Source organism: Mixophyes fleayi, chromosome 2 (assembly GCF_038048845.1).
Source record: "Mixophyes fleayi isolate aMixFle1 chromosome 2, aMixFle1.hap1, whole genome shotgun sequence".
NCBI classification, from domain to species: domain Eukaryota; kingdom Metazoa; phylum Chordata; class Amphibia; order Anura; family Limnodynastidae; genus Mixophyes; species Mixophyes fleayi.
Genome location: NC_134403.1, coordinates 123,434,211 through 123,462,079, shown reverse-complemented (window position 1 = coordinate 123,462,079; position 27,869 = coordinate 123,434,211). Strand labels below are relative to the sequence as shown.

At 40.3% G+C, this 27,869-nt stretch overlaps 1 protein-coding gene across 1 annotated transcript in view; it reads left to right on the top strand.

The window, feature by feature from the left end:
• Window positions 1-257: 257 nt before the first annotated feature.
• The window catches only part of UGGT2 (UDP-glucose glycoprotein glucosyltransferase 2), a 244,100-nt gene continuing 216,488 nt past the window's right edge, over window positions 258-27,869 (top strand). Inside the window, exons 1-6 of the mRNA XM_075199909.1 lie at window positions 258-646; window positions 1,311-1,393; window positions 19,310-19,440; window positions 22,630-22,742; window positions 22,868-23,042; window positions 26,682-26,778. Coding sequence (XP_075056010.1) covers window positions 516-646; window positions 1,311-1,393; window positions 19,310-19,440; window positions 22,630-22,742; window positions 22,868-23,042; window positions 26,682-26,778 — 730 coding nt within the window. The 5' untranslated portion in view covers window positions 258-515. The remainder of the gene's footprint in view (window positions 647-1,310; window positions 1,394-19,309; window positions 19,441-22,629; window positions 22,743-22,867; window positions 23,043-26,681; window positions 26,779-27,869) is intronic.

Genomic DNA, 27,869 nt, shown 5'->3' with positions numbered 1-27,869 from the left:
AGCTACACAGCAGCTGTAAAGACAGCCTTTGCCTCCCTCTGCTCTTGTTCTCTCACACACTCATCACCACGGAGTGTAGCACAGACTGCTGTGTGCAGTTTGCCGCCGCCATGTCTCCAACATCCCGCGGGATGTACGTGTCCCAATTCCCCATCTCACCAACACCGTCTAGCTGGATCTGAGGGCTGACAGCTGCCGCTCTCTGATTGGTTACAAACAGGAAGATAGCGGCTCTTGTAGCCAATGGCGGCCGGGTATGACGGCATGTAGTGAGGGTCTTACACGGCAGTCTGGGGATCCCGGAAGCGGCTGGATACAGTGCTGTCAGGCTGGGCATCCTCTGCACCGGGGATTGCGAGAACGGTGCTGGGCAAAGAGGAAGGACGGCGCTAGTGCAGGGGCCTCTCCTTGTGTGCCGTATTTATATGTTGTGGGTTGTCTTCGTGGAAGTAACTGAGGGAAACTATTAATTGTCTCCATTGATCCCCTTTAAGTGTCCTTACTGAGTGGCTGCAATGATTGCCCTGCACACCGCCTGCCTGCTCTCTTGTGCACTCTTCTGTCTCATGGCCCAGGCAGCAGCCAAAGGAGTGACCGCAAGCTTAGCTGCCAAGTGGCCAGAGAGCCCGCTATTACTGGAGGTCAGGTGTGGTAACCGTGCTCGCTCTATGGAATCACTCTGAGGCTCTGCATAGCCACAGTGGCATGCACTGAGGCAGGCTATGATCTGTAGATGCTCTGACCTTATGTTATAATGTTTATACCATCTTCTATTTTATAGTGTGTACATCCCATTGCAAGAAAATATTTTATTGGTTAAACTGTTATACAGTTTACTTATTCTATAAAAAGACAGTAATGCTTTACATTGCTAAATTATAATGGTAGGTTTGCTTTGTCATGAAGCTGGTCTGTAATAGTCATTTTAAGGTATTTGAAACCGTTTATTACCCAAATTCATTGTAGTTTTACAACACAAATGTGTGTAGCAGTATACCAGCAGATATATTTATTAACTAATAAATCACGGAAAACATCTGCAAATAACTTGTATGGAAATTGATCATATACCTATTATCCTGTATCCACTGTGTCAGACGATTTTATTATGTATACTTTTCAAAGGGCAACCAAATACTGGCCTCGAAAGTTATTTAAATATTCTGTTCTATCATAGCATGCTTTATTCAGTTGACAAAACATTCATACATACTGACAATTTCTTAAAAAAAAATGCTTGCATATAAGTCATTGTTTTATGCTTCACTGCTTTGAAAGGATGTTAAGTGTGTGTTTGCCTGTATTTTCAGTGAATTTATTGCGGAAGAAGGAAATGATAAATTTTGGCAGTTTTTGGAAACTGTGCAGGAGATAACCATATACAAGAATAAAGGTAAGTGAAATAATTGTTTATTGCAATGGAACATATGCCATTTTACATTCCCGCCCTACAGTTTTAATATGACTATTTAAATCAAAATTTGATCTCTAATGGGGTGACTTTCCAAGTGATTTAAAGAATAGCTGCAAAAAACTGAATTTCCCTTACGTCACACACTATCACACCAGATTACTTTCATGGAATCTAGGGTTCCTTGTGATCTGGCAGATTTCCTGCTGTCTGCCCTTTGCTCCTGCCAGCAGTGTATTGCCAATAAACAAGACACTGCCTGTATGAAAAAAAAGTGTTCCATGCCAGGCATCAGAAGAGCATAGTCATATTGTGGCAGAAATTACGGGAACCAACCAGAACGGTTGGAAACATCAGCCACCTGATAATTTAATATTGTGTTCTATGGAATTCCACCCACAATAGAATTTGCAATCTTATTTAGAACTAGATTTTAAGTAGATTGGCTCTTAGTTTGTTTTGTTACATAACTGAACCTCTGAAATTATAAATTTGAACCACCCAGAACCCTATGGTTTCTCTTCTGCAGAGGCTTAGTTTTTATTATAATGCTAATTATTTGCTTTTTTATTTTTAGTTCAGCAATATCTGTATGAACTCCCTATCCAAATTTACTACGTGTCGGATACATATTGTTTTGTTTTGTTTGCAGATTATCTCACCCTTAGGGGAAAATTCAATTGACCGTGTTTTTTTTTAACACTGTGTTAAGTCATTTTAACCCATGTTGTGGGTCATAAATCCAGGTGTTAGATTGAGCCCTTGAGTTAATGACTGGAATGTTCTTATCAGTTTGAATTCCCATATTTTTCTCTCCCTGTCATTTTTAAAAAGACCTTTTAATATTAAGACTTTTAAATCTGTCATACTGTGTCCTGGTCCAGAAAAGTGTTTACCCACGGGGTTGTCCAGAGTCTTCTTTATTGTGTGTCTGTGTAGATTCATCCTGGATTGCAGTTTCTGTTTGGTCTCTCCAATGTATATTCCCTCAGGGCACCTTGTACACTGTATCATGTACACCACATTGAAGGATGTACATGAGAATGTGTCAGTGATCTTGTAGTCCCGTTGTGTGTTGGGTATATGTACTGTGTTTGTTGGTAGGACATGAGTGCAGGTTTTGCAAGGGAAGGTGCCAGTCTCTGATGGTGATGAGGGCACTTCTAGCGAGGAGATTTCTTAAGTTCGGAGGTTGTTTGTATGAAAGGAGAGGTAAATCTGGGAATATTTCCTTCAGTCTATTGTCTTTCTGAAATATTGGTTGAAAGTCAGCAGCAGTTTTTCCCATGATGTTCATGTGGGGATTGTAAGTGACCACTAGGGGTACCCTGCTGTTAACCTCCTTCTGTTTGTAATCCAGGAAACTACTCCTTGGGATCCTTGTGGTTCTGTGGATCTGTTCATCTATAACTATTGGATGGTATCCTTGTTGTAGGAATGTATTCCTCAGTGATTGCAGGTGTTGTTTTCTGTATTCACTGTCTGAACAAATCCGAATATATCTCAGAGCTTCGCTGTAAATGATGGACTTCTTTATGTGTCCTGGGTGAAAGCTGTTCCATCTTGGATATGGTGGGCGGCCTGTAGGTTTATGATAGACTGATGTTTGTATATTATTGTTTTTATTGTATAGGGTCATGTCCAGGGAATGTATCTGAGATCGTGAGTAGTTAAGAGTGAGTCTGATGCTTGGGTGAAGCTTGTTGAAGTTTTTATGGAAAGTCAGCAACTCATCTTCAGAGCCCTTCCAGATAAGTAGCAAATCATCAATATAACAGAAGTATGCTAGAGGTTTCATTGTGCAAGTTGATAAGAATTCCTCTAGTTTAGCCATGAAAATATTAGCATACAGAGGTGACATCTTATTACCCATGGCACTTCCCATACACTGCAGGTATATGTCTTTCCCAAAAGAAAAGTAATTCTGATTGAGTACGAGCCTGATCAGCTGCAGAGTTGGCTCCGTGGCTAGACTGTTCTTTTGAAGGTAGTGTTGGCATGCGGCTATGCCATCCTTGTGGGGTATGTTAGGGTACAGACACTCCACATCTATAGTTGGCAGTATTGAGCCTTCTGGTAGTGGACCCAGGGCTGAAAGTTTGCAGAGAATGTCTGTGGTATCCTGGATATAACTAGGTGTTTGTCTCACCAAGGGTTTTAGAACATTCTCTATCCAGCCAGAAATATTTTCCGTTAAGGTCCCAATACCAAAAATTATTGGTCTCCCATGATTGACTTCTTTATGTATTTTAGGTAACATGTAGAAGGTACCCATTTTGGGATTGTTCGGTATAAGGCCCAGTAGAGAGGATTATCCAGGGTTGAAACCATTTATGATCTTTATAAGTGTAGTATTTTTCATCCGAGAGCTGTCTGTATGCTTCCTGAATGTAATCTGATGTGTTCATAATTACTACAGCTCCTCCATTATCTGCTGGTTTAATGATGATATTGTTGTTAGATTTTAATGATTTTATAGCATTCCTCTCCTCCACATAGAGGTTATGTGTCACTTTGTGGTGTTTTTCCAAAATCTCAAAATGTAACTTTTTTTCTGAAACAGTCTATATAGTGATCCATATAGTTTGGTTGTGTCCTGGCTGTGGGGTCCAGTTTGTCCTCTTTTTCTTTCTAGGATTTTCTTGTTGCATATCAGTTTGTGATGTGATATCTGTTTTGTCATAAAATAATTCCTTTAGCCGCAATCTTCAGGAAGAATTCTTCCACATCACTGCGAAAGACAAAATGAGATGCAGTATGGGTGGGTTAAAACCACCTGTGTGCAATAGCATTTAGTTTGTTTAAACCTTTGTCTTTATTTAAATCCGCTGTTCATATGTTTTTTTTTTCCTGATGTTCCACTTCCTATAGTTGCCATTTCCAGTTTATACTTATCCGATATTTCCTAACTAGTTGGATGTCCCTAAAATCAGTTAAAAAGATGTATCATTTGCTAGCATTACAATTATCTTTTATTTCTCTGGTGCAAGCTAGACATGTGTCTTATTGATTGCTATAGCATAGTGAACATTTGGCACCAAAATGCCATTTTAGTAAATGATCCCTATTTTTTGCTATTGGTAATGTCTGCATTGGTAGATGTTAGCCTAGCCCAGTGGTTCCCAAAGTTTTGCAGTTTGCGGCACCCTTGGAGTCTCCATAATTTTTTCAAGGCACCCCTCCAAAATAATTACTGAGCAGTCCTGTTTTAGAAGTAGTTGGGTCAAAAAAATGTAATAAGTATTTAGGTCAGGACAGAAATACTTATTTACTTGTATGCAAAAATGCCCCCTCTGCATCCAGACACTCTGCCCCCTCTGCATCCAGACACTCTGCCCCCTCTCACGCTGTGTCCCCCTCCACTGCCCTTTCGTCACGCTGTGTCCCCCTCCACTGCCCTTTCGTCACGCTGTGTCCCCCTCCACTGCCCTTTCGTCACGCTGTGTCCCCCTCCACTGCCCTTTCGTCACGCTGTGTCCCCCTCCACTGCCCTTTCGTCACGCTGTGTCCCCCTCCACTACCCTTTCGTCACGCTGTGTCCCCCTCCTCCGTCCCTGTCACGCTGTCCTCTTTCTCTGTCACACGCCAGCCATAGAACAAACAAACAACACAAAAACTTACCAATCCAATATTGCTAATGAAAATATATGCAATATGTCCGGGGACAATCAACCTACGCAATTAGAAATCAATCTTCAACATAGACGAGGCTCTTACCCATGGTTCACTGCACCCAGCATGGGGGATCCGGAGGCGGACCAAAGGCTATGTGCCAATTGCGGGAGGGAGAGTCAAGGAGGATATGCAGCTATGGGGCCCAAACCTTGTTGAATTTATGTGATTTGTTGTGTAGTAATACTATCCATGCTTGTGATATGCCATATGTAATTCTATAGCTCCTGCACGGAAGTGGAATTAGGGTCTTTCCAGTGTCTGGCTATTAGGGACTTAGAAGCTGCCAGTCTATGGGAGATAAGCTTGTTAGAAGAAAGGGGTGCTCTCATTAGGAAAGGGGTGAGCGAGAAGGAACGACCAAGGGTCCTTATTGACCTATTGCTCAGACATAGAGTTTATAAGTGCGAGAACCATGGTCCAGAAAGGTACTATAGGTGGCAGTTCCAAAATATATGTAGCATCGTACCCCTCTGACCTCATTCCCGCCAGCAGATATCCATGCTTTAATGAGGTGGTGGTAGAGATCCCAGTCACTAAAATTTTTAAAGTAATAATAGTCAAAATATATCAGTGATGTTAAAAAAAATAAATTAAAAAAAAATTGTTTTAAATTGATGTTGGGGATGGTTGTGTTGCAGTACTACTTTAACAATATTTGAAAGCATACTTGGCTATTATTCAGATATTACTGTTCCCTTCCAGTTTTCTGTATTCGCGTTTAGAAGCTGTTGCAATGTCTATTGTGCTTTAATAGTGAAAATATCCGCAACATTAAAGTCTTAGTTACTTGCTACCTACTGATATATATCCCTCATTTATATATAATTTTTGGGGTGCACTCCCAGAACAAATGCTGGAGTTTAAATGAGCATCTGGCAAATATTAGCATTGAAGTTGATAGTGTTTGCAAGTAATACCCGGCAAACACAAATATCAGAGTTGAGAGTGTAACATGGTTTACTAAGTAAATATACAGCGTTTACTTTTCTATATTACATCAATAAAAGGCAGCCCTTATTAGCATAACACAAGCAGTGACAAATGTCAGCAGTATACACATGAATAGTAGTATACAATAAGGCTGGGTACACACTACAGCTTTTTCAGTCGACTATTGGGTCAATCGAGCAATAAATGAGTGTTCGGGGCAATATCACATTAGTGTGTATACTGACACGATAACCGATAGTCGTTCCAAACTACCGATCGTCGTTTCGTTTGATTGTTCAGCAGAACTATTGGCTTGTGATTTCCACCGTTGTTTGTTTAAAGTGTGGAGTTAGATCCAATAAGGAGTTGAATCCAAGAAGGGGTTTAATCAGGTAAGTGGCTATCAAAGGTTAGTACTCTCGAGTTCACTGTAGGCTATAAGAAGTTAAATTAGTCATAATAAGATGAGTGGTAGCAGGCTTGATGATCTCACTCAATGCATAACTTGTCATATGTATGCACACTTGGAGCAATTGTGCCAAGGTTTATATCTCTGTGAGAAATGTGAGCAATTGGTGTCTTTGGAAGCCCAGGTAACTGATCTAAAGCAGACCAGTGCAACATTGAGAGAGATTGCCAACCTGGAGCAGAGTTTACAGCTCACTGTTGATGCGTTAGCTGAGCAGGGTGGAGCAGAGGCAGAGGAGGATGCACAGGTAGGCAGCTGGGTAACAGTTACTAGGGGTAGCAGAGGGAGGAAGAGGCAGCCCAGTTCTGAGCTAAGCAATCCCAGTAGATTGGATGAAGATACTGTGGAAGGCAGTTCAGAATTGGTAGAGTTGGATGAGACTGCTTCTTCTAGCAACCAGGGGAATGATCTCTCCAGCATAGAGGGGACCAAAGTTACTCAGGGACCCAGGCAGATTGTGGTGGTAGGGGATTCAATTATTAGAAAGGTAGATAGGGCAATCTGTTACCGGGACCGTGCATGCCGAACAGTGTGTTGTCTTCCGGGTGCTCGGCTCTGCTTATTGCGGATCCGGTGGACAGATTGTTGTGAGGGGCTGGGAATGACCCAGCGGTTTTGGTGCATGTTGGCACCAATGACTGAGTTAGAGGAAGAAGGGGTGTTCTAAAGAATGATTTCAGGGACATGGGATGCAAACTTAAGGCAAGGACATCCAAGGTAGTATTTTCAGAAATACTACCTGTGCCACGTGCTAGTCCAGGGAGGCAGCGGGAGATTAGGGAGGTTAATGCGTAACTAAAAGATTGGTGTAGGAAGGAGGGTTTTGGATTCTTAGAGCACTGGGCTGATTTCTTGGTCAGTTGCCATCTTTATTGTCGAGATGGATTGTACCTGAATGAGGAGGGGGCTGCAGTGCTAAGGGAGAGGATGGTTAGAAGGTTGGAGGAGATTTTAAACTAGGCTGCGGGGGTGAGCCTAGCAATGAATGAGCAGTATGATATCATAGGTATTACAGAGACCTGGTGGGATGATAGACATGACCGGGCAGTCAACTTGGAAGGCTACTTTCTCTTCAGGAGGGATAGGGTAAATAAAAGGGGAGGAGGAGTATGTCTTTATATTAAATCAGAATTAAAACCAAGTTATTAATGAGAATATTGGTGATAATATATAGGCATTGTGGGTGGAAATATCCAGCGGAGGAAAAAGTTCAGAGAAGTTGCTGATAGGGATATGCTATAAACCGGCAGATATTAGTACGATTGAGGGAGCCCAACTTCTACAGTAAATTGAAAAGGCTACACAACTAGGTCAAGTTTTAATTATGGGGGATTTTAATTATCCGGACATTGATTGGAATACCGAGACCTGGGGTACAGCTAGAGAAAATAGGTTTCTGAGCATGCTAAAAGACCATTACATGTCCCAATTAGAGATGAGCGCACTCGGATTTCTGAAATCCGAGCCCACCCGAACGTTGCCGATCCGAGACAGATCCCTGTATTCCCGCCACTTTATCCGATACTCGGATCCTATAAATTCCCCGCTAGTCGCCGCCATCTTCACTCGGGCATTGATCAGGGTAGAGGGAGGGTGTGTTAGGTGGTCCTCTGTCCTGCTATATCTTGTGCTGTGCTGTGCTGTGCTGTGCTGTGCTGTGCTGTGCTGTGTGTTCTGTTCAGTCCAGTGGTGCTGGGTCCTGTGCTCTGTCCTTCTAAGGGCATTGTTGTTTCCCCATTATTCCCAAATTCTAAAAAATTACAAAAAAAGTAATTCTAAAAAAAATATCCCACAACAATCCTGTAGTATAAGTCCAGTGGTACTGCAATATTACAAAGTTCACAGATACTTTTTTGGTGGAATTCAGACCAGTTGAGGTTTTTTTTTATTATATTGTGGGGACCACTCCACTATGCAGTCCAGATACTTTTTTGGTGAAATTCAGACCAGTTGAGGTTTTTTTTTATTATATTGTGGGGACCACTCCACTACGCAGTCCAGATACTTTTTTGGTGGAATTGAGACCAGTTGAGGGTGATATATTGTGGCCCCGGTACCAAATTGGGTACCGGGACCACTCCACTATGCAGTCCAGAAAGCTACCTCGGTGAAACGTTTTGGACTAAAAACAATATTGTGAGGTGTGAGGGTGTTCAGAATAGACTGGAAATTAGTGGAAATGATTGTTATTGAGGTTAATAGCGTAGGAGTGAAAATAAGCCCAAAAACTTGATTTTGGAACTTTTTTCAAAATAAATCCAAAACCTTAAATCCGAACTAAAACCTTTCGACGGGTGTTTTGCCAAACAAATCCGAACCCAAAACATCAAGCAAATCCGAACCCAAAACACGAGACACCAAAAGTGGCCGGTGCACATCCCTAGTCCCAATTAGTAGAGGAACCGGACTATACTGGACCTAGTAATTACAAACAATGTAGACGTAATAGCAAATATTCAAGTAATGGAGCACTTGGGAAATAGTGATCATAATATGGTCTCATTTGAAATTAGTTTCCAGATGCAACGGTATAAGGGATCAACTAGGACTTTAAACTTTAGAAAGACAAATTTTAATATGCTAAAGGAGTCTATAAAGAGCATAGACTGGGACAGAGCCTTTGAAGGAAAAAATAACGGAAGAAAAGTGGGCTGTCTTTAAAATGTTGTTGGAAACATACACGTATAAGTTCATTCCTATGGGAAATAAATGTAAAAGAATGAAGTCTAAACCAATGTGGCTAAATAAAACAGTAAGGGAAGAAATGCAAAGGAAGAAGCGTGCATTTAAATTGTTGAAATCTGAATGGTCAGAGGAGTCCTTCCGTAGGTACAAGGAATGTAAGAAAACATGCAAAAAGGAAATTTGATTGGCTAAATTAGAAAATGAAAGGCAAGTTGCAAAAGAAAGTAAGACAAACCCCCAAAAAGTTTTTTAAGTATATAAATGGTAAAAGGATTAAAAAAGATAATATAGGACCCCTAAGAAGTCGGATGGGTGAATTGATAAATGATACTAAGGAAAAAGCAGAGGTATTAAACACTTTCTTTTCTTCAGTATTTACTAGAGAGGAACAAATAGTAGGAGTAATACATAAAAATGGAAATGAAACCATACCATTAATTAATACTTGTTTTGTCAGAGGAAGAAGTCCAAAGGTGACTGAAAAATATTAAGATAAATAAAGCTCCAGGGTCCAGATGGCATACACCCAAGGGTCCTTATGGAGCTAAACTCAGAAATAGCTAGGCCCCTATTCTTAATTTTCAGAGATTCAATCTCATCAGGCTCAGTACCAAGGGATTGGCGAATAGCAGATGTGGTGCCGTTGTTTAAAAAGGGGACGAGATCACAACCAGGGAATTATAGACCTGTAAGCCTGACATCAATAGTGGGGAAACTACTGGAAGGTATTTTAAGGGATAGTATTCAGGATTACTTGGTGCGCAATAAAATTATTAGTGGGAATCAACATGGATTTGTGAGGGCTAGGTCATGTTAAACTAATCTAATTAGTTTCTACGAGGAAGTTAGTGGGAACTTAAACCAGGGCAGCACAGTAGATGTGGTCTACTTAGATTTTGCAAAGGCCTTTAATACAGTGCCACACAAGAGGTTGGTTTACAAAATAAGGGACCTGGCGCCAGCTATCGCCCTATCTCTCTGCTTAATATAGATGTGAAATTATATTCAAAAATTTTGGCCAATAGAATAAATTCAGTCCTTCCCTCCCTTATACATTATCACCAAGTTGGCTTTATACCGGGGCGTCAGGCCAGAGACAACACCAGGAGAGTCGTTGATCTGATTCATATCATTAATACTAGGAAGACCCCGGCCATTATTCTCTCCCTAGATGCCGAGAAGGCTTTTGACAGGATCTCCTGGAGCTTTATGTCCTGAGCCTTGTCGGCGTTCGGGATTTCGGGCAACCTCCTCACGGGTATTCAAGCCTTACATTCTCGACCCTCCGCAAGAGTCATGATCAACGGTTCTCCCTCTGGCCTTATCGCCATATCCAACGACACACGCCAGGGATGCCCCCTGTCACCTCTCATCTTTGCCCTTGTTATAGAACCTCTTGCGGCCTCAATCCGGGCCTGCCCGAACATACAGGGTGTGCGGACTGGGAATCTGGAGAGTAAGCTCTCTCTCTTTGAAGACGATGTCCTTCTGACTTTCCTTCAACCTGAGAAGTCTCTCCCTGGACTCTTTAGCATACTACATCATTATGGCCACCTCTCAGGGTACAAGATCAATATTACAAAATAGGAAGCTCTCCTCCTTAATATTCCCTCCCCTGAAGGACTGGTACTCACCTCCCGCTTTAACTTTCGGTGGCAGAGAAAGAAAATTAAATACTTAGGTATCTTCATTACCAACTCCTATGACTCCTTCTACCGAGAGAACTACCCGGCCCTCTTTGCTAAGATCAAATCTGAATTGCTCTTCTGGCGCTCATTGATCATTTCGTGGCTGGGCAGGATCATCTCTGTCAGGATGAACCTCCTTCCTAAGCTCCTCTATTATTTCCAGACCCTTCCTGTCCGAGTTCCCCTTTCGGATCTGGCATCTATCCAAAAATGTCTCTCAAGGTTTATCTGGAACGGCCGGTCTCCCAGGATTAAGTTGGCTCTCTTAAAGAGACCCACCAGAGAGGGTGGTAGGGGTTTCCCGGATTGGAAAATTTACTATTAGGTGGCCTCCTTTGCTCCCCCCCCCCCCCCGCGGCACTGTTGTGGGTTGACATCGAATCCGCTTATCTTAATTTTCCAATTTTATCCTGTATATGGGGTCTCCCAAAACAAACTAGATCTCCCCTCACTTCCCAATGCCCTACCCTCCTATTCTCAGCTTCAATATGGGAGACCTGCCGACCCCATCTCAAGATACCAGTGTCCTCTCTTACTGTCCTACCTCTTTGGGGTAACCCTGCCTTCTCTCCTGGGCTCTCCTCCGCCTTCTATGGTCCCTGGGTCACTGCGGGAATTTGATTTATTGGAGACCTACTATCTCAGGGGGCCTTTATCTCCTGGGATGGCCTACGCTCTAAATATCCAAGTCTCCATCCTAAATTCTACGAGTATTTCCAATTACGACACTTTGTGGGCTCTCTCCTCGGGGGGCTCCTCTCCCCCCTCTTAGGTCTCCCTTTGAATCTCTATGTCTCTCCTCACCCTTGGGTAGGGGCATGATTTCCTCTATCTACAGCCTGATTCTCAATGTACTTCTACCCCTGGGGGGTAGGCATGAGAGGGAGTGGGAGAGAGATCTGCCCCCCCCCCCCCTGAGGAGGACTATTGAGAAACCATAAGGGACCAAGTTGCCACCAGCTCTATTTCCACTTTGGTGAAGGAGAACGCATATAAAGTATACTATAGATGGTACTATACACCTGACAAACTCACTAAAATGTTCCCCTCTAGCTCTCCATTATGTTGGCGGGGTTGTGGCCAGACGGGCTCCTTTTTACATATTTGGTGGTCCTGTCCTAAAATATCCTCCTTTTGGGATCGAGTTAGGACCCTCCTCTCCTCCCTCCTCCCATGCCCTGTCCGGAAAGACCCATGGTCTTTCCTTCTCTGTTACCCACTGATTGATGATGATAGACAGTCTACGAAATTGGCCACTCATGTCCTGGCTACTGCGCGATGCCTAGTAGCTAAGTCTTGGAAACAAGCTGAACCCCCCACTCTGGCGGCCCTGCGATCTTATATTTGGTTCATTGCCCGGATGGAACAGATTACATACCACCTACATGATAAGGATGATAAATTTCACCAGGTTTGGGCTCCTTGGCTCTACTTATAACCCCATACCTCTTGCACCAACTCCTTTCTCCTAAAAAGACTCCCTACGTTCATAAGTGGCCTGACTCTTGGCTCTTGATGCTGCTTCCCTTCCCAGAGAATCTAAGTAGTAATCTCCATTGAAACGCTTAGGGCCCCTTTTCTAATTATTTGTTTCTCCTCTTAAAAGGGAAAGATAGGGACAAGGAACTGTGCGTATAATTGGGTAGTGTGTCCTCTTTTTCTTTCAGTTTTGGTGATGACCAGTGCCCCCCACCCCCACATTATATTGTTATAAAATGTTATAGTTTCTTGAGTGTTCTGGATAACAATTGTATACTCACCTGTCTGTTTATTGACAACATCTGGCTATGTTATATATTCCCGTCTCAAATATTTTTAGCTTCTTTGACATATGCCCATGACAGGTACTGCTCTCTGTCTTCGTCTTTTACCAATTAATGTATTAATTGTTGATTCTTATCTGTATATGTTGGCTATTTTTCAAAATAAACAGTTAAAAATAAATAAATAAGGGAACTGGGTCTAGGAATCAACATTTGTACTTGGATCAAAAACTGGTTAGAGAATAGGGAACAGAGAGTTGTGATAAATGAGACATTTTCTAATTGGACAAAAGTCTTCAGTGGGGTACCTCAAGGTTCCGTGCTGGGGCCACTCCTTTTTAATATATTTATTAATGACCTTGGTGATGGTTTAGAGAGTAAAGTTTCTATTTTTGCAGATGACACTAAACTCTGTAAGGTAATAAAATCAGAGCAAGATGTAGCTTCTCTACAGAGGGACTTAAATAAACTGGAGGATTGGGCAGCCAAATGGAATATGCATTTAGGGATCACAATCTATAAATTAAATGGAATTCATTTAGGAGAATCTGTAATGGAAAATGATTTGGGAGTGTTCGTAGATAGTAGACTTCGCAATAGTGCTCAATGTCAAGCAGCAGCTGCAAGGGCAAATAAAGTATTGGCATGCATAAAAAGGGGCATAGATGCAAAGGAAGACAGTGTAATTTTGCCACTGTATAAATCGTTAGTAAGACCTCATCTTGAATATGCAGTACAGTTCTGGGCACCACTCTATAAAATAATTTGGAACTAGAAGGGGTTCAGAGAAGGGCGACAAAATTGATAAAGGGTATGGAGTCATTCAGTTATGAGGAAAGGTTAGCCAGTTTACGCATGTTTACTTTAGAAAAGAGGCGTCTAAGAGAAGATATGATTACTATGTACAAATACATTAAGGGTCAAATCAGAGAACTTTCATGGGAACTTTTTACCCCAAGGACTATACACAGAACACGCGGTCACCCCCTGAGGTTAGAGGAGAGGAAATTTCACAACAAGCAAAGGAAGGGGATCTTTACCGTAAGGGCAGTCAAATTATGGAATTCATTGCCAGGGAAGGTTGTGATGGCAGATTCAATAGATATGTTTAAGAAATAGTTAAACTATTTTTTTGTGAAAGTGTATCCAGGGATATGACCGTTAATTAAAATGAAGAATAGTACTGGATATAGGGTAAACATAGGACTGCAATATTGGGTCTGGGGGGATTTTCACAATTGAAACAGATTGACGTTTGCTTACACTGGATCAATTTCAAATATAAGTGCAGGATCGCAGGAGATCCAAAATAGGTTGAACTTGATGGACTGGTGTCTTTTTTTCAACCTCATCAACTATGTTACTATGTTAAATATATGGCAAACCACCTAAATCCAAAATTAAGCATGTTTACATTAAAAACATAACCTGGATATTTGGGTTGTTATGCAAAATGGTGTTAACCAACCCCTTCAGCAAGGTATAAGCTGAATGATAGGATGTCATAGGACTGAAAGGGAATACATGATTTTTTTCAATTACTGTCCAATTTTGTGTTTTGTACCTCTTGTTGAACTATGCTACCAGTCCAGCGTGTTGACCTTCTTACCCTTGGGGTAGCTTGGTCTTCTGCAATTCCAAACTCTGATAACAGCTGCTACTGTCTCATTAGACTGGGAATTAACTTTATCACTACTAGCATTCATGCATTTGCTATTTGCATAGAATCGGTTTACTATATACTGACTTGGACAGGTATCTACCAATTCATAAGAATTGTTACTGCAAATTAACAAACTAATGTTTTGGGTGTAACTGTGAATAGGTACTGATTTATAACTCCTTTAGTGGATTGTTTTATTACAGTTAGAGATGGGCGGGCTCGGATCCGAATTTAGCCTATCCAAGTACAGAGCCGAGCACGCTCGGTACTCTCCCGCCCATTCGGAATCGAAATCGAGGCAAAACATCATCGTGACGTATTCGTATTTCTGAGCTCGGTTCTCCTGAGATTTGAAAAGCATAAATGCCAGCCTCCACAGCAATCCATCGCCATTTGACAGGGAGAGAGCAGGGTTAGGTCACAGGCTATATCGGCGCAGGGACAGAGCAGTAATTGGACACATTATTTTTTCGATTCGATACAATTCTGGTCTTAATACCAATTGTTACAGCAGTAAGAGGAGGTTTTTTTCCCCCAATTTCTGGCACTCCAAGTGCTTTTGGGGTGTCCCTTATTCCCCATTCTTTTGCATTAATTTTTCTGGCTGTCAAAAGTCAGATTTGTCAGCAGTATCTAAAACAATTTGTAGCACTACAAGGGCTTTGGCCTCATTATAATGGATTCAAAGCAGTCCACATATGAGCAGAATCAGCAACCAGGTTCTGTCAGCAGTCCTGATGGTAGTGTTCCCAGTACGTCATCTGGGAAAGGCGAAGTCAAACTACACAGTCTTTTGAAATCAGGCAAAAAAACACACACCCAAAAAAATTTTACCGTGTTGAAGCGAAAAAGAAGTGTAACTGAGGAAATGTTAAGTGCCGATTTTTATAAAAAAAAAAAATTGCCAACATGCCATTCTACACACGCAGTGGCAAAGAGAGAATGCGGCCTTCGCCTTTCTCTATTCGTGGCAGATCCAAAAATGTTACCAAGCCTACAAGTGGTGCACAACTACTGTTACGCGTCAAAGCCAAGCTGCAAGATAACAGTAAGGCATTAGAGGATAATGTTTGCTCTGAATCAGAAATGACACCAATCCCTGTGGAGAGTCCATCCAACAGTGGGATGTCTAATCGTGAGCATTCTGTTAGTGTACCCATAAAGAGGGGCCCTTTCAGCAGTTCTGCTGATGTGTGCCTGAGCAGCCCGAGTGTAGCCGGTGATGCAGAAATTGAGGATGCCACTTTGGAAATAGAAGAGGATGAGGGGGAGATTTGTGTATGCGACGAGGGCGCTAATGAGGATGTTGATGAGGATGAGGTTGTTTGTGTAAGTCCTGCACCAGTGGCAGCAGTTCTGGCACGTGACAAGAAAAAGGCCATTGTCATGCCTGGCCATAAAACAAAAAAAATCCACTTCTTATGTGTGGAATTATTTCTACCCCAATCCAGACAACAATTGTATAGCCATTTGTAGTGTATGATAAGCCACAGTCAGTCAGAGGGAGGGACATTAACCATCTTGGAACCTCGTCTATGTTATGCCATTTGACGAGAGTTCATGGCAAAGTGTTGGGAAAAGCTGAAAGTTCTTCCAAAAAAATTACAAGCACTCCATCATCAGCTAGGACCCTCCGGTCACCGACATCCCAACGCTACAAAATACACCCACCACACCATCTTCATCAATATCCTCAGTAGCGCACGGAGTTAGCCCTGCATCCCACTTATTAAGGCTGGATGGGTCCTGCACTATAATTGATTCCTCTGAAGAAAGTGTTAGTCCCACTGCTGTTGCTGCTGCTGGGGGTTAATCGTCAGCTCAGAGGAAGGCCAAGAAAAATACCAGTCCTACATTTCAACAATTAACTGTGAAACAATCATTTGCCAGGGAAAGCAAATATGACAGCAGTCACCCAGTCACCAAGCGAATCACAGACGCCATGGATGCCATGTTAGTGTTAGATCTGCGTCCAATATCTACAATAAACGCAGCTGGTTTTTCACAGTTAATTGAGGTTTTGTGTCCGCGTTACAGAATTCCATCGCGACACCATTTCTCCCGTAAAGCTATTCCACAACTATACCAAAAAGTGTGTACAAATGTAGAGATTGCGCTGAAAAATGCCATTCTGCCCACTGTCCACTTAACCACAGATATGTGGACAAGTGGAAGTGGGCAAACCAAAGACTATATGACAGCCCACTGGGTTGGTCATTTACCTTCACCAGCAGGAACAGCAGCAGCGTGTACACCACTACGTAACATTTGTCACAGGCAGGCCACTCTTTGTATCACCGGCTTCACTAACAGGCATACAGCTGACAATTTGTTACGCAAACTAAGAGATGTGATTGATACATGGCTTATACCACTTGGACTCTCCCCAGGATATGTCATTTCTGATAATGCCAACAATATAGTGCGAGCATTACAGCTGGGTGATTTCCAGCACATTCCCTGTTTTGCTCACACCATCAACTTTGTGGTGCAGAGCTTCCTACGAAATAACCGTGAGGTGCAGGAGATGCTTTCGGTGGCCTGTAAGATTTCAGGCCATTTCAGGCATTCTGGCACAGCATGTAGGAGATTACAGCAGCTCCAAGAGCAGTTTAAATTGCCCTGCCACCAACTTAAGCAAGAGGTGGTAACTAGGTGGAATTCCACCCTGTACATGCTTCAGAGGATGGAGGAACATGGTATTGGGAAAGGAGGGGGCATGTATTTTACTCTTGCACAGTGGGGAATCCTTTCGGTGCTGTGCAAGGTGCTGAAACCATTTGAAGTTGTGACGTGTGAAGTGAGTGTAGATTCTGCTAGTTTGAGCCAAGTCATTCCTTTAGTTAGACTATTGGAAAAGCAGCTTGAGAAACTGAATGAGGAGATGAAAGCAAGCAATTCAGCAAAGTATGTTGGCCTTGTCGATCAAGCACTTAATTCGCTTCACAATGATCCTCGAGTTATTAAGATCTTGAACTCGGATCAGTACGTTTTGGCCACTGTGCTTGATTCAAGATTTAAGACCTACATTGAGTCTTTGCTTCAAAATGAACGAGATGTGAACTTTTGCAAGGAGCTATTGCTCAGCAAGTTATCCGCTGAAGTGGGCCTTGGCTTGACAACGTGTCCTCCTTCAGTTTCTCAAGCAGCTGCTGCTTGTAAAAAAAATTAATTTTCAAAAAAGAAGCAGGGAAGACGCAGAGGGCAGACCAGAACAGTTTAACATCTGGGCTGGTTTGAAGGATTTTTCAAAAAAATGTGTGACCTTGCCCATAACTCCTTCCAATATGAGTATTAACATGCAAAGGATGGTGGAGGATTATTTTCAAGAGGTAATTGATATGGAAATGTCAGACCGTCCCTTTCCTTACTGGGAAGAAAAGCAGGCAATTTGGAAACCCATGTACAAACTTGCTTTTCAATACTTAAGCTGCCCACCCTCCAGTGTGTACTCTGAACGAGTGTTCAGCACAGCAGGGAACTTAGTCAGTGATCGCCGTAGAAGGTTACTTCCCAAAAATGTTGAGAAACTGATGTTCATAAAAATGAACTACATCTTCCACGAGGAAGGCCTTCACCATCCAAGACATGCAAGCACTGACTGTTCTCTAATGGCGGATTCAAGCGGCGATGAATTGATAGTCTGTGATGATGACGTACACACTGATGAGGGTGAGGATGAAGTTCAAGATGACGATAACATCTTTTTAAAACTTTCTATTTAAGTGTAGGGTGCAATCTACCCCCAAAGAGGAAAGGGACTTGGGGCATTTCCATATCACGTACCGTCTTAAATAGGCTTCTGTTTGGGCAATTTATCCTTAAGGGTAGGGTGTCATACACACAGTGACCCCAAAATGGCTTTGTCCATTTCTATTAATATTGTACAGTCTATAACGGCTGAATTTTTTAGTATTTTATACAAATGTAGGGGGGCCTTGAGAGACAGAAACCAAACTGGCTTTCTCTATGTCAATTAATATTGTACAGTCTATAACGGCTGAATTTTTTTGTATTTTCGACAAGTGGAGGGCGCCCTATAGAGACAGAAACCAAACTGCCTTTGTCCATTTCTTTACATATTAACTATAAGAGTAGGGTGTAATATACATCCAAAGACGATGGCTGCATTGCCAATATGCATAGATGGAGAGGAAGACAATCTGGTTTGTGTGTCGAATTAATGAAGGCCTACCAGGAATTAAACAGTTTTTTTGATAATTTATTAGCTTTACAACTACATTACTTATCCAAGAAACAGGTGGATCACTAAATTTGGTTCTTTTATTACCAAAAACATTGATTTTTTGAACACAATAGCAAAACAAAACCAAAACACGCAATGACGGTTTGGCAAAACCAAAACAAGACGTTAATCCAGATCCAAAACAAAACCAAAACACGGGGGTCAGTGAGCAACTGTAATTTACAGTGCATTTTTATTGGTGGATCAAATGTTCACAGCTCCTCTCATTAATAATGCTAATATAATATTATGTCTTATATGAACAGAGTAGAGGAAGGGAATAGGGTATGTAAGAAGATTAAGAAGGTGGTTGAGGAATTTGATAAGCTAGCCTGAAGAGATGGGTTTTCAGAGAATATTTGAAGACTAGTGGAAAGTCATTTTGTGCATGGGAGAAAATTCCACAAAGTTGATACAGTCCCAAAAAACTCCTGTGACCTGGAATGGGAATATGTAATGAGTTGTGATCTCTACTTTTCCTTCAGTCTTTTAGGATTGTGTTCATGGCTCATTGTCTTAGGACCACAATCAACATATTGTGGTTTTATAACCCAGATATTAACTTGATATATTTGATTAATGTATAGCCCACCTCTACTTAGCATGAAATCACCTCTGATCTGGAGAGATATTCCAGTTTACATCTGCTTCAATTAGTGCATACATCACCATACAGGTGTTTAATGACAATATGCTGAATTTATAAAATATTTGATGTTTGAATTAATATGTTATTTTCTGTATTAAACCTCTTAATGAATATCTTTCACTATTTTTAGGTTCAGAGTCTTCCTACTATAATTTAATATTAAAGAAAGCCGGACAGTTTCTATCAGACCTGCAACTCAGCTTGCTCAAATTTGCATTTTCTATCAGAGCATATTCTCCTACTGTTCAGATGTTCCAACAGGTACTTTGTTTCCTTTTCTTTATTTTTTTTAAACTGCATAACCAGTGCCAGTAAATGTAGGGATGAGTGGGCATAGTTTTTGTTTCATATATAACCTTACTTTCGTTTTATCCTCATACATGTCATTCAATCTGATTACTTAAAAATCCATTCTTCTCTCATTCCTGTTTCAGCATTTCATAAGTCTTATTCACCCCCCTTATTAATATAAAAAATGTAGTTAGTACCTTCATATTAAGAAGCACTTTACCAGGTGCGGGCTGACAACATGCAGCCCGGGGGGCGCACAGGCGGCCGCATCACATGACACGCGATGCATGTCATATGGTGCGACCCGAACAGCGGTAAATTTGAGTGCCCCGGGGGACCGATGCCCCCCGGCCCAGCCAGCCCCTGCTCTTTACAGAGCATATTTATTCACTCATTCACATCACTCTTTGTCCTGCCTTCCGACAACACAAACACACAATGGATAATTTCATCAGAAGCCAATTAGCTTACCAGTATGTTTTTGGATTGTGGTAGGAAACCCACAGGGAGAGCATACAAATTCCACACATATAGTGCCATGTATGTCATTTCCCCTCTCCTTGTACTGTTGAGTTGTGGCTATAAGCCTAGAGTATGCTTATAATGAAATTGGTGTTTCAAAATCTGCAAATATAGTGTTCTATTTTATCTTAATTCTACTCTAAAGGTAGCTAAATCCCCTTTTGTGAACCTTTGTTAGTCTACCCCAGGTTATTGCTCGCCTAGCCTTCAGCTTCATCTCTTTACAGCAGGTGAGTGGGGAGTAGCAATAGCCATAATTGCCATTTTTTTCGTGCACACATGCTATCTGGCAGGTCCGTATAGGATTACGGAGAACATGAGCAATTATCTCCTTGTAAGTGTATTTTACATGGTTCTAAGCACTTATACCTTTTTTTCAGTAAACACTTCTCCTTTAGTTTGTAAACTCTCACGTGTTTCTCTCCCATTCTTTCACAGAATGCCCCGTATTTAGTCATTGTACGTGCACACTACTTGTCCTGATTGTACAGCACAGTGGAATAGTTAGTAAATCAAGGATTAAAAAAAACCAAAAAACCCTGAATTGGTACAAGGAATAAAAAAATGTAAAAAAAAAAAAAAGTAATTCCATACACAGATTTAAGTGTAAGTTCAATGCATTTGCAGGCCAGTTATTAACTAGACAAGCAAATAAATGTGTAGGTCTCTTCATCGCTGACATGTCCCTGCTTTAGAGCTTTGTTGTCCAAACAAACCAGATTTTAAAAAGTGTTACAGTTACTATCAACTTGATCAAACACACTGTTGAATGTTTTATAGATATGAACTTCATCATAAATGTAACCAAGTGTGTTTCCATACTCTAAGTTTTATTAAATCTTTGTGATTGAATGTTGTCACCCATTTATTAAATATTTGGATGCACATACTCCAGCAACCAAAAATCTGTTATAAAACGTAAACTTTTACTGCACAGTGCTGGGAAGTTCAGCTTTGATCAATCAAAGCTGATCAGGAGAACACACCTAGGAATAGACTGTAGCATAATTAACTCTGGACGAAACATGTTGCATGATACATTCACTTGCTCTTATTCAGTCAGAGTACATAACATTTCTTCTGCCAGGTTTCTTCTTGTTTTTCTTCATTCTACTGTAATCTTGTTTTGTAACTTGTGCTACAATATGGTCGGTCTTTACATTATCATCAATATTACGCAAGGTATATATTGGATTTCAAAAGGGTATAGTTCTTATCTGCTGTCTATGTTTAAACATGTCTACAATTGATTAATTGGAATGTTCCTATGTGCCAGAGCTATAGTTGTTATCAGTTGGGATAAAAAGCAGGGTGGCAGAGTAAGCCCATCCTGGCACATTACTGCTTTATCTTTTGTCCCCCTGTCCCAATGCCATTACTTTTTTTCAATGACTATTAAAGTTGACTAGACACACATTGGTATTCCTGTACAAACAATTTGATAAGCGGTCATATCGTTAACTTGAAAGGGATAATTCATACCACAAACTATTTGTTTCTGGCAGGTTAAAGAAGATGTAAGGGCATTATGTCATATTAACCTATAGCAAGGGAGCTGAATTATTTACATGGAGCATACCTCCCAAAATTTGGAATTACGAAATTGGGACAACATAAGCCCGCACCCGTTCTACACAAACTCTGCCCACAATGGTAAATTTAGCAAAACCCCACCCACTTTTGGTTAAGCTCTGTCCCTTTGTAACCCGTGAATCCGGATGTTCTGCCATACTTGTAACAGGTAGAAGGTAGAGAGATGTCAGGATAGCACTGAACTATATTTACTTCTGTAGATCATATTTGAAAACTTAAATTTAGAGTCTAGTGGTCCTTTTAAAAGCAACTGTTCGGCTTATTGATTAAGATCGCGGATCTGTAAAAACATAGAACAGAGTTATTTATGCACTAATAATGTTTTAGAATTCAGCATTTTCAGTGTTTTCCTCTGAGGACAAATTGTGTATGTCACTATTGTGGTGAAATTCTCTCCCTATCTTTCATATTATTTGTAAGAGCATATAGAATGCTTTGTTTAATTAGAAATAACTTTTTCATAAAAGCTATCCTGTAGATTAATTACTAATTTATTATTCAAAGTAGTAAATTTGCTTTACCATTTTAGTTTGTATTACCTCTAAAGGTTAGTGTTTGCCTGTTGTTTAAGAAATATTCATTTCCTATTAATGCGTTTCTCATTCTACTGGCTAAATTACTGCTAAAAAACCACTGCCGGACAGTAAAAGTGACTTGTAGCATTATTTTATACTTACAGAGCTTCCAATATGACCCTTTCTACCTGTTTTGAAATATTCTGCACACAAGCTTTCCACATAATTTATTATTGACATTACCTGTGCTAAACTAATTAATTAGTGTTAAATAAAAACCCCTTTACAACAAATTTAATTTAGCACAAGCAACTGCAATAGTAAATTAAGTTATTAATTAACTTTGGAAGTTCAGAGCATTTTGTACTGAGTGTTAAAAGGATCTGTACTTACTGTGACACATTATTCTAGCCAGAAGACCTTTCTTCTAAAGAAGTCTGTAAGCAGTTTTAATCAAGAAATGCATGATAATTTTGAAGTCTCCGTGCAATTAAAGCATATTGTTTAAGAGTAACTGTTAACATTTTAGTTTGCTGCTGATGAGCCTCCTCCAGAAGGTTGCAACGCATTTGTCTCTATTCACGGGAAACACACCTGCAAACCAAGTCAGATAAAAAAACTTCTTAAGGAAGCACTGGAGAGGTAAAGATGACAAATTTGTATTGCTGCATGCACTGTATGATGTGTGAATGTATATTTAAATATTCATAATAATATAGAAAGGTATCAAGTCATTGTTGAAAGTCATATGATATATTATTTTTCAGGCCAAGGCCTTACTTGTATAAAGGAGATCACGTTTTTCCTACTCTTTCCAAGACTGTCCCAGTAGTCATTCTCTATGCAGAAATGGGTACAAAAGCATTTGTCACCTTTCATAAAACACTGACTGAAAAAGCGGAAAGTGGGGAGATAATTTATGTACTTCGGCATTACATACAGGTATGTATGCTTTACTTTATTTGTATACAGGTTGTGTGTTTTGGTTTGTAACCTACATTAATTAGATGTTCTACCACAGAAGTAGTGGCAGTTTGGTATACTTTTAATCGGTAAATGGTAAAGCAATTAAAGATGCCGTCATACAGTGAATAGTTACCTATGCAGCAGATCATATGGGAGAGAGAGGTTAGTGTACATAATCTATCATGTCCACAGAGCTAGTTCAACGTTGGGCCTACGCACACTAACATCAGTATTGCACTGAGTTAAAAAAAAACTTGCAAACTACAATGTGGAATGTAACTTTCAGAGGTGTACTATACAGCAAGGCAAGCAGTACACTACTCCTTACTCTTTACACCATGATACCTACACATCAATGCCTTATACTTTCTCTAAAATTCACAAGCCCTGGTTCTCCCACAGAAGAACCAATTGCACAAGATCTTCACCCCATGCTCTTACATCTGCTCTCTTTAACTCATTTGTTTTCTCATCTAGGAATACGCCCTATACCTTCCAAGTGCTGTAATATTTTCTTTGTTTTGTTTTTGGATAAGATCTGTCCTTTTATGTGTAACATTGTCCAATGTGGTAAGCTCCACTCTCTCATAGGTCTTCATATGCTCTATTTTCTTCCCTTTATCAATGGTGTACCATGCATCTTGTAATTCTCATGTTCATGTACACCGAGACGCTCCTTAGGGCTCAGTGACCTCTTCACACTTTTTCCAAACTTTTTATTGATTTAAAAAATACATGATACATTACTTCACATTAAAAACAAATTCACATATACATAGACACTGTATATTTCTGAAAATAATAATATTCAGTGGGTATCGCTAGGCGTGTGTCTATAAATCTGATAAGGAGACTGTACACCACAAAAAACATCTGTCCACTTACACATGGGGTCAACTCAAAGTTCTGTCCACTCAGCTTGGTCAAGCTTACTCTGCTGAAAAAGATCAGCAAACCTAGTCGCACGCAACAAAAAGCCATCTGGTACAACATACATGCACAATACATTTGATATTAAAAGTAAGATGGATTCTTTATGCTTTACTGAAGTCTTGTAAATTTTCATTTAATACTGATATGTATGCGATTGTTTCTCTTTTCTTCTTGTTGTTTGGTATGTTTGTACCTTGAAAAATTTCAATAAAAATACTGGATTTAAAAAAAAAAAAAAAAAAAAAAAAGATGGCTATCTTAATTATTTTTGTTATGTTCACCATTATATATTACTAGTTAGGAGGCTAAAATGGGAGAAAAAGGTTGATTTTTAAATAACTATTATGCATGAATAAATTTTCATGCATAGACTAAGGCAAATATGTATGTATCTACACTTAATGTTGTTATTAATTATTTAATATTGTGGTGGGATGCTTGTCTAGGCTGGTTTGTCCTGGCAGGTTTAGAATATTGACCCATTAAAGTTAGGGGGTTGATAGAGTTAGATGAAGTTTAGCTGAAGGGTGAGCTGTATAGAAATATATGATGAGTTTATGAATATGATTGTTTTGTGTTATACAATGCTTTTATGTGCATATACATTTTACTAAGTATCACAAGTGCAACACTGCTTGAATGTATTGGATTGCATATTTATTTTAATAGAATGGACATAGAGGTCAGACCTGACTTCCAGTAATTCCAATTAAAGTTGGGTAATGGTGCAGAAAAGGAGTGCCAGATATAGTTTATGTAAGGCCAGATGTAGCTAAATCTGATTTAAATATAAGGAACTCAGCGGAAGGCATAGAACATGCATGCTTATGGTCAACGATCATCTCTTAACACTGGTCACCACTCATTTTATTGCCAGTCATAATGGAGTGATTTGGGGTAACTTTGTGGTGCTGATTCCAAATATGACATTGGTTTTGCTAGATTATCTCTAGTTGTTTAGATAATTATCCATTTAAAAAACACAAAAATGCAAAAAATGTAATGGTCACGCAGAGCTTACTTACAAATTGCATTGAAGTTGTCTCAAATCAGACAAAAGTAAATGCAGATTACATAATGGAATTTTTTTTCTATATATTAACAGATACATAGTAAGCTGATTTGGATAATTATGATTATTGCATCGTAAAATGCTGCTTGTATGATATTATGTTATGTGGGTTATCGGGACAATCACGTTTGAGGCTCCAGCAATAGTCTACCACCATGTGTCTGTTCCATCTACCTTGATAAATTTCCTCCATCACTTTTATATCTTGCTGAAACATCTCCCCTTGTTCCTCACTAAAGTAACCAGAAATCTGTAACTGGTTATGGAGAAAGTGTTCATTTTATGCTCATATTAGTACCCACATTGTCTTTTAAAAGTAACTGTTTGACTTATTGATCAAAATCAGACATTTGTTAAACAGAAAAGTAGAAATCTAATTATTTGATAATATCATGGATTAAGAAATGACTGAAAATAAAAATAATAATTTTGTAAGTTATTGAGTGTTCCTAGAAAATGTTCATAGAACTAACAAATAATCATTGTAATTGTTGGGAAGATACATTCAATGGTTGTTGTGTGTAACAGCTTTTGAATCGTTCTTGCATTTGAAAAATGACACTGCTTTCAATTAGATTTTACTGCATTTTAAAACCTTATTATAAACTTTAGAATCACAGATTTCCTGATGAGACATTAAAGCAGCAATCCCACATAGATTTTTTTATTTTTTTTGCATTAAATGGCACATTAAGTACCGTTTGAGCATACAACTGATTTTTCTTAGCTGTTTGTCTACAAATCACAGATTCTCATTTTCAAATTGCCTCTAGAGGGTGAACAAATATGGCTGACGGACACAGTCAGTCTCCTACAAAGAAACGGCTGTCACAGCTGTCAGACACAGAACAGACAGAGGTCAAGGGGCGTTCCAAAGCTTTTCACTCACTAAATCATGTGACTGTGGTTGCCATGGTAGTCTGTCACTGTACAGAATTATAAATGCACTCCAGCTGAGAGACTGTGTCTTGTAGTGGCAGCCATATCGCAGAGGGAATGGTAGACAGATACCCCTTTCACACTGCCTAAAAGACCCGGGTTTTTGCCCGGGCGAGCCCAGGCGACTCGGGTCTAGGCTCAGTGTGAAAGGGGGTCCCTGCATCTACCCAGGTAGGATGACCTGGGAATTAGACCCGGGTCCTCTGAGGGTTATTCCCAGGTCCGACCCGGGTAGCCTCCAGTGTGAACGGTGAGACCCGGGTTTTTCAACCGACAATCACAAGAGGAGCAAATCAGAGCTCCTCTTGTGATGTTGCCATGGAGACCCAGGCAGACCAGTGTTTAGTGTGAACACTGTCTACCTGGGTATTTGTCTTGATCGGAGGATCTGTATCCCGGGTTTATAGACCAGGGATATTGCCGGGTGGCAATCTTAAAGTGGTAAGAGTTGTAGGAGGACATTCTAAAAAAAATAAACTGCTTCATATTAAATGGGCGCCTAAGCTCATGTAAAAAAATAAAAAATAATATATATATATTATTTTTTTTATATATAATGCAGCTATAAACTGCTTGTTTGTTTATTTTTGAAAAGATTGGAAAAATTTACTGCTAAACAATTGGGTTTTACATTCTAATACAAACATTTTTCTCGTTTTCTTTAATTCCAGAACCCAAGTACAAGGAAGGTGAATCTATCTGGCTATGGGGTAGAACTTGCCATTAAAGACACAGAGTATAAGGCAATGGATGATGCACAAGTTGAAGGTATTCTGGATGTACATTAAAACCACAGCTTGCTAGTAATAAATAAAGTGATTATTTAGTTTGGATATTATTTGCTCAAGTTTGTGCTATGCTACACAGTTATCCACTTTATTTAAAATGTTGATATAAATCCCCTAATTTCCCAGTTATACCCCATTCATACTGCACCAAAATCCTGGGTTTTTGCCGGGGCGAGCTCAAACGACCCGGGTCTTGGTGCAGTATGAATGGTACAAGTAAAAAATCCCGGGTCTTCAACCCGGGATTTATCAAGGTGTAATTCCCGGGTCGGACACGGGTTGCCTGCACTATGAATGGTGCAACCCGGGTTTTTCAACCCGGGTTGCACAGAAAACAAGCTGATTGGCTGTCTGCCTGTCTCTGAGAAATGCCTAATTCCAAATCCTCCATTCATTTTATGCTTGCCAAAAAGAGGCCATTAATTTTCCATCTAGAAGTCTAGTCTCTTGGGGTAATCATTGAAATATGCAATGCCTAGCTTTAAAAGCTCATACAACCTTCCCTTAAATATATGTTTCCCAGTCTCTTTATGCCTTTCAGAAAGCCCTCCTAGACTAGTACGACTAAATATATAAGCCAATTGGAGGTATCCTTTATTCATTATTGTATTATTGTATTATTATATTGTGTATCGCCATTTTTCAGCCAATGAAAACTTCTCTGGTGATGACTCCCACAAATTGCCAGGGCACAGACTTGTGCAGTATGAATGGGGTCAACCCGGGAAATTCCCGGGTTTGAGGTGCAGTATGAATGGTGTTTCTGAGCTGGGACGCTCCGAGCCCCGGCAAAAACCCGGCTTGAAAAACCCGGGATATTGCCGGGGCGGCAGTATGAAAGCGGGATAATAGTACTGTGGTGTGGATACCTACCCAAATTGCTGTATTAACAGGACCCCAGGATCTTTGCTATATACATTTTGGCACCGCTGGTACGGAGGTAGCTGAGCAACACCAGAGATGATTAGCAGAGGCCCTTGCTATATTGTAGTGCAAAGACCCTGTTAATTGGCGTTAATGGTGGGTGTCTCAGTGGTATTACGAATTGAAAGACTTTAGTAAACTTATTAA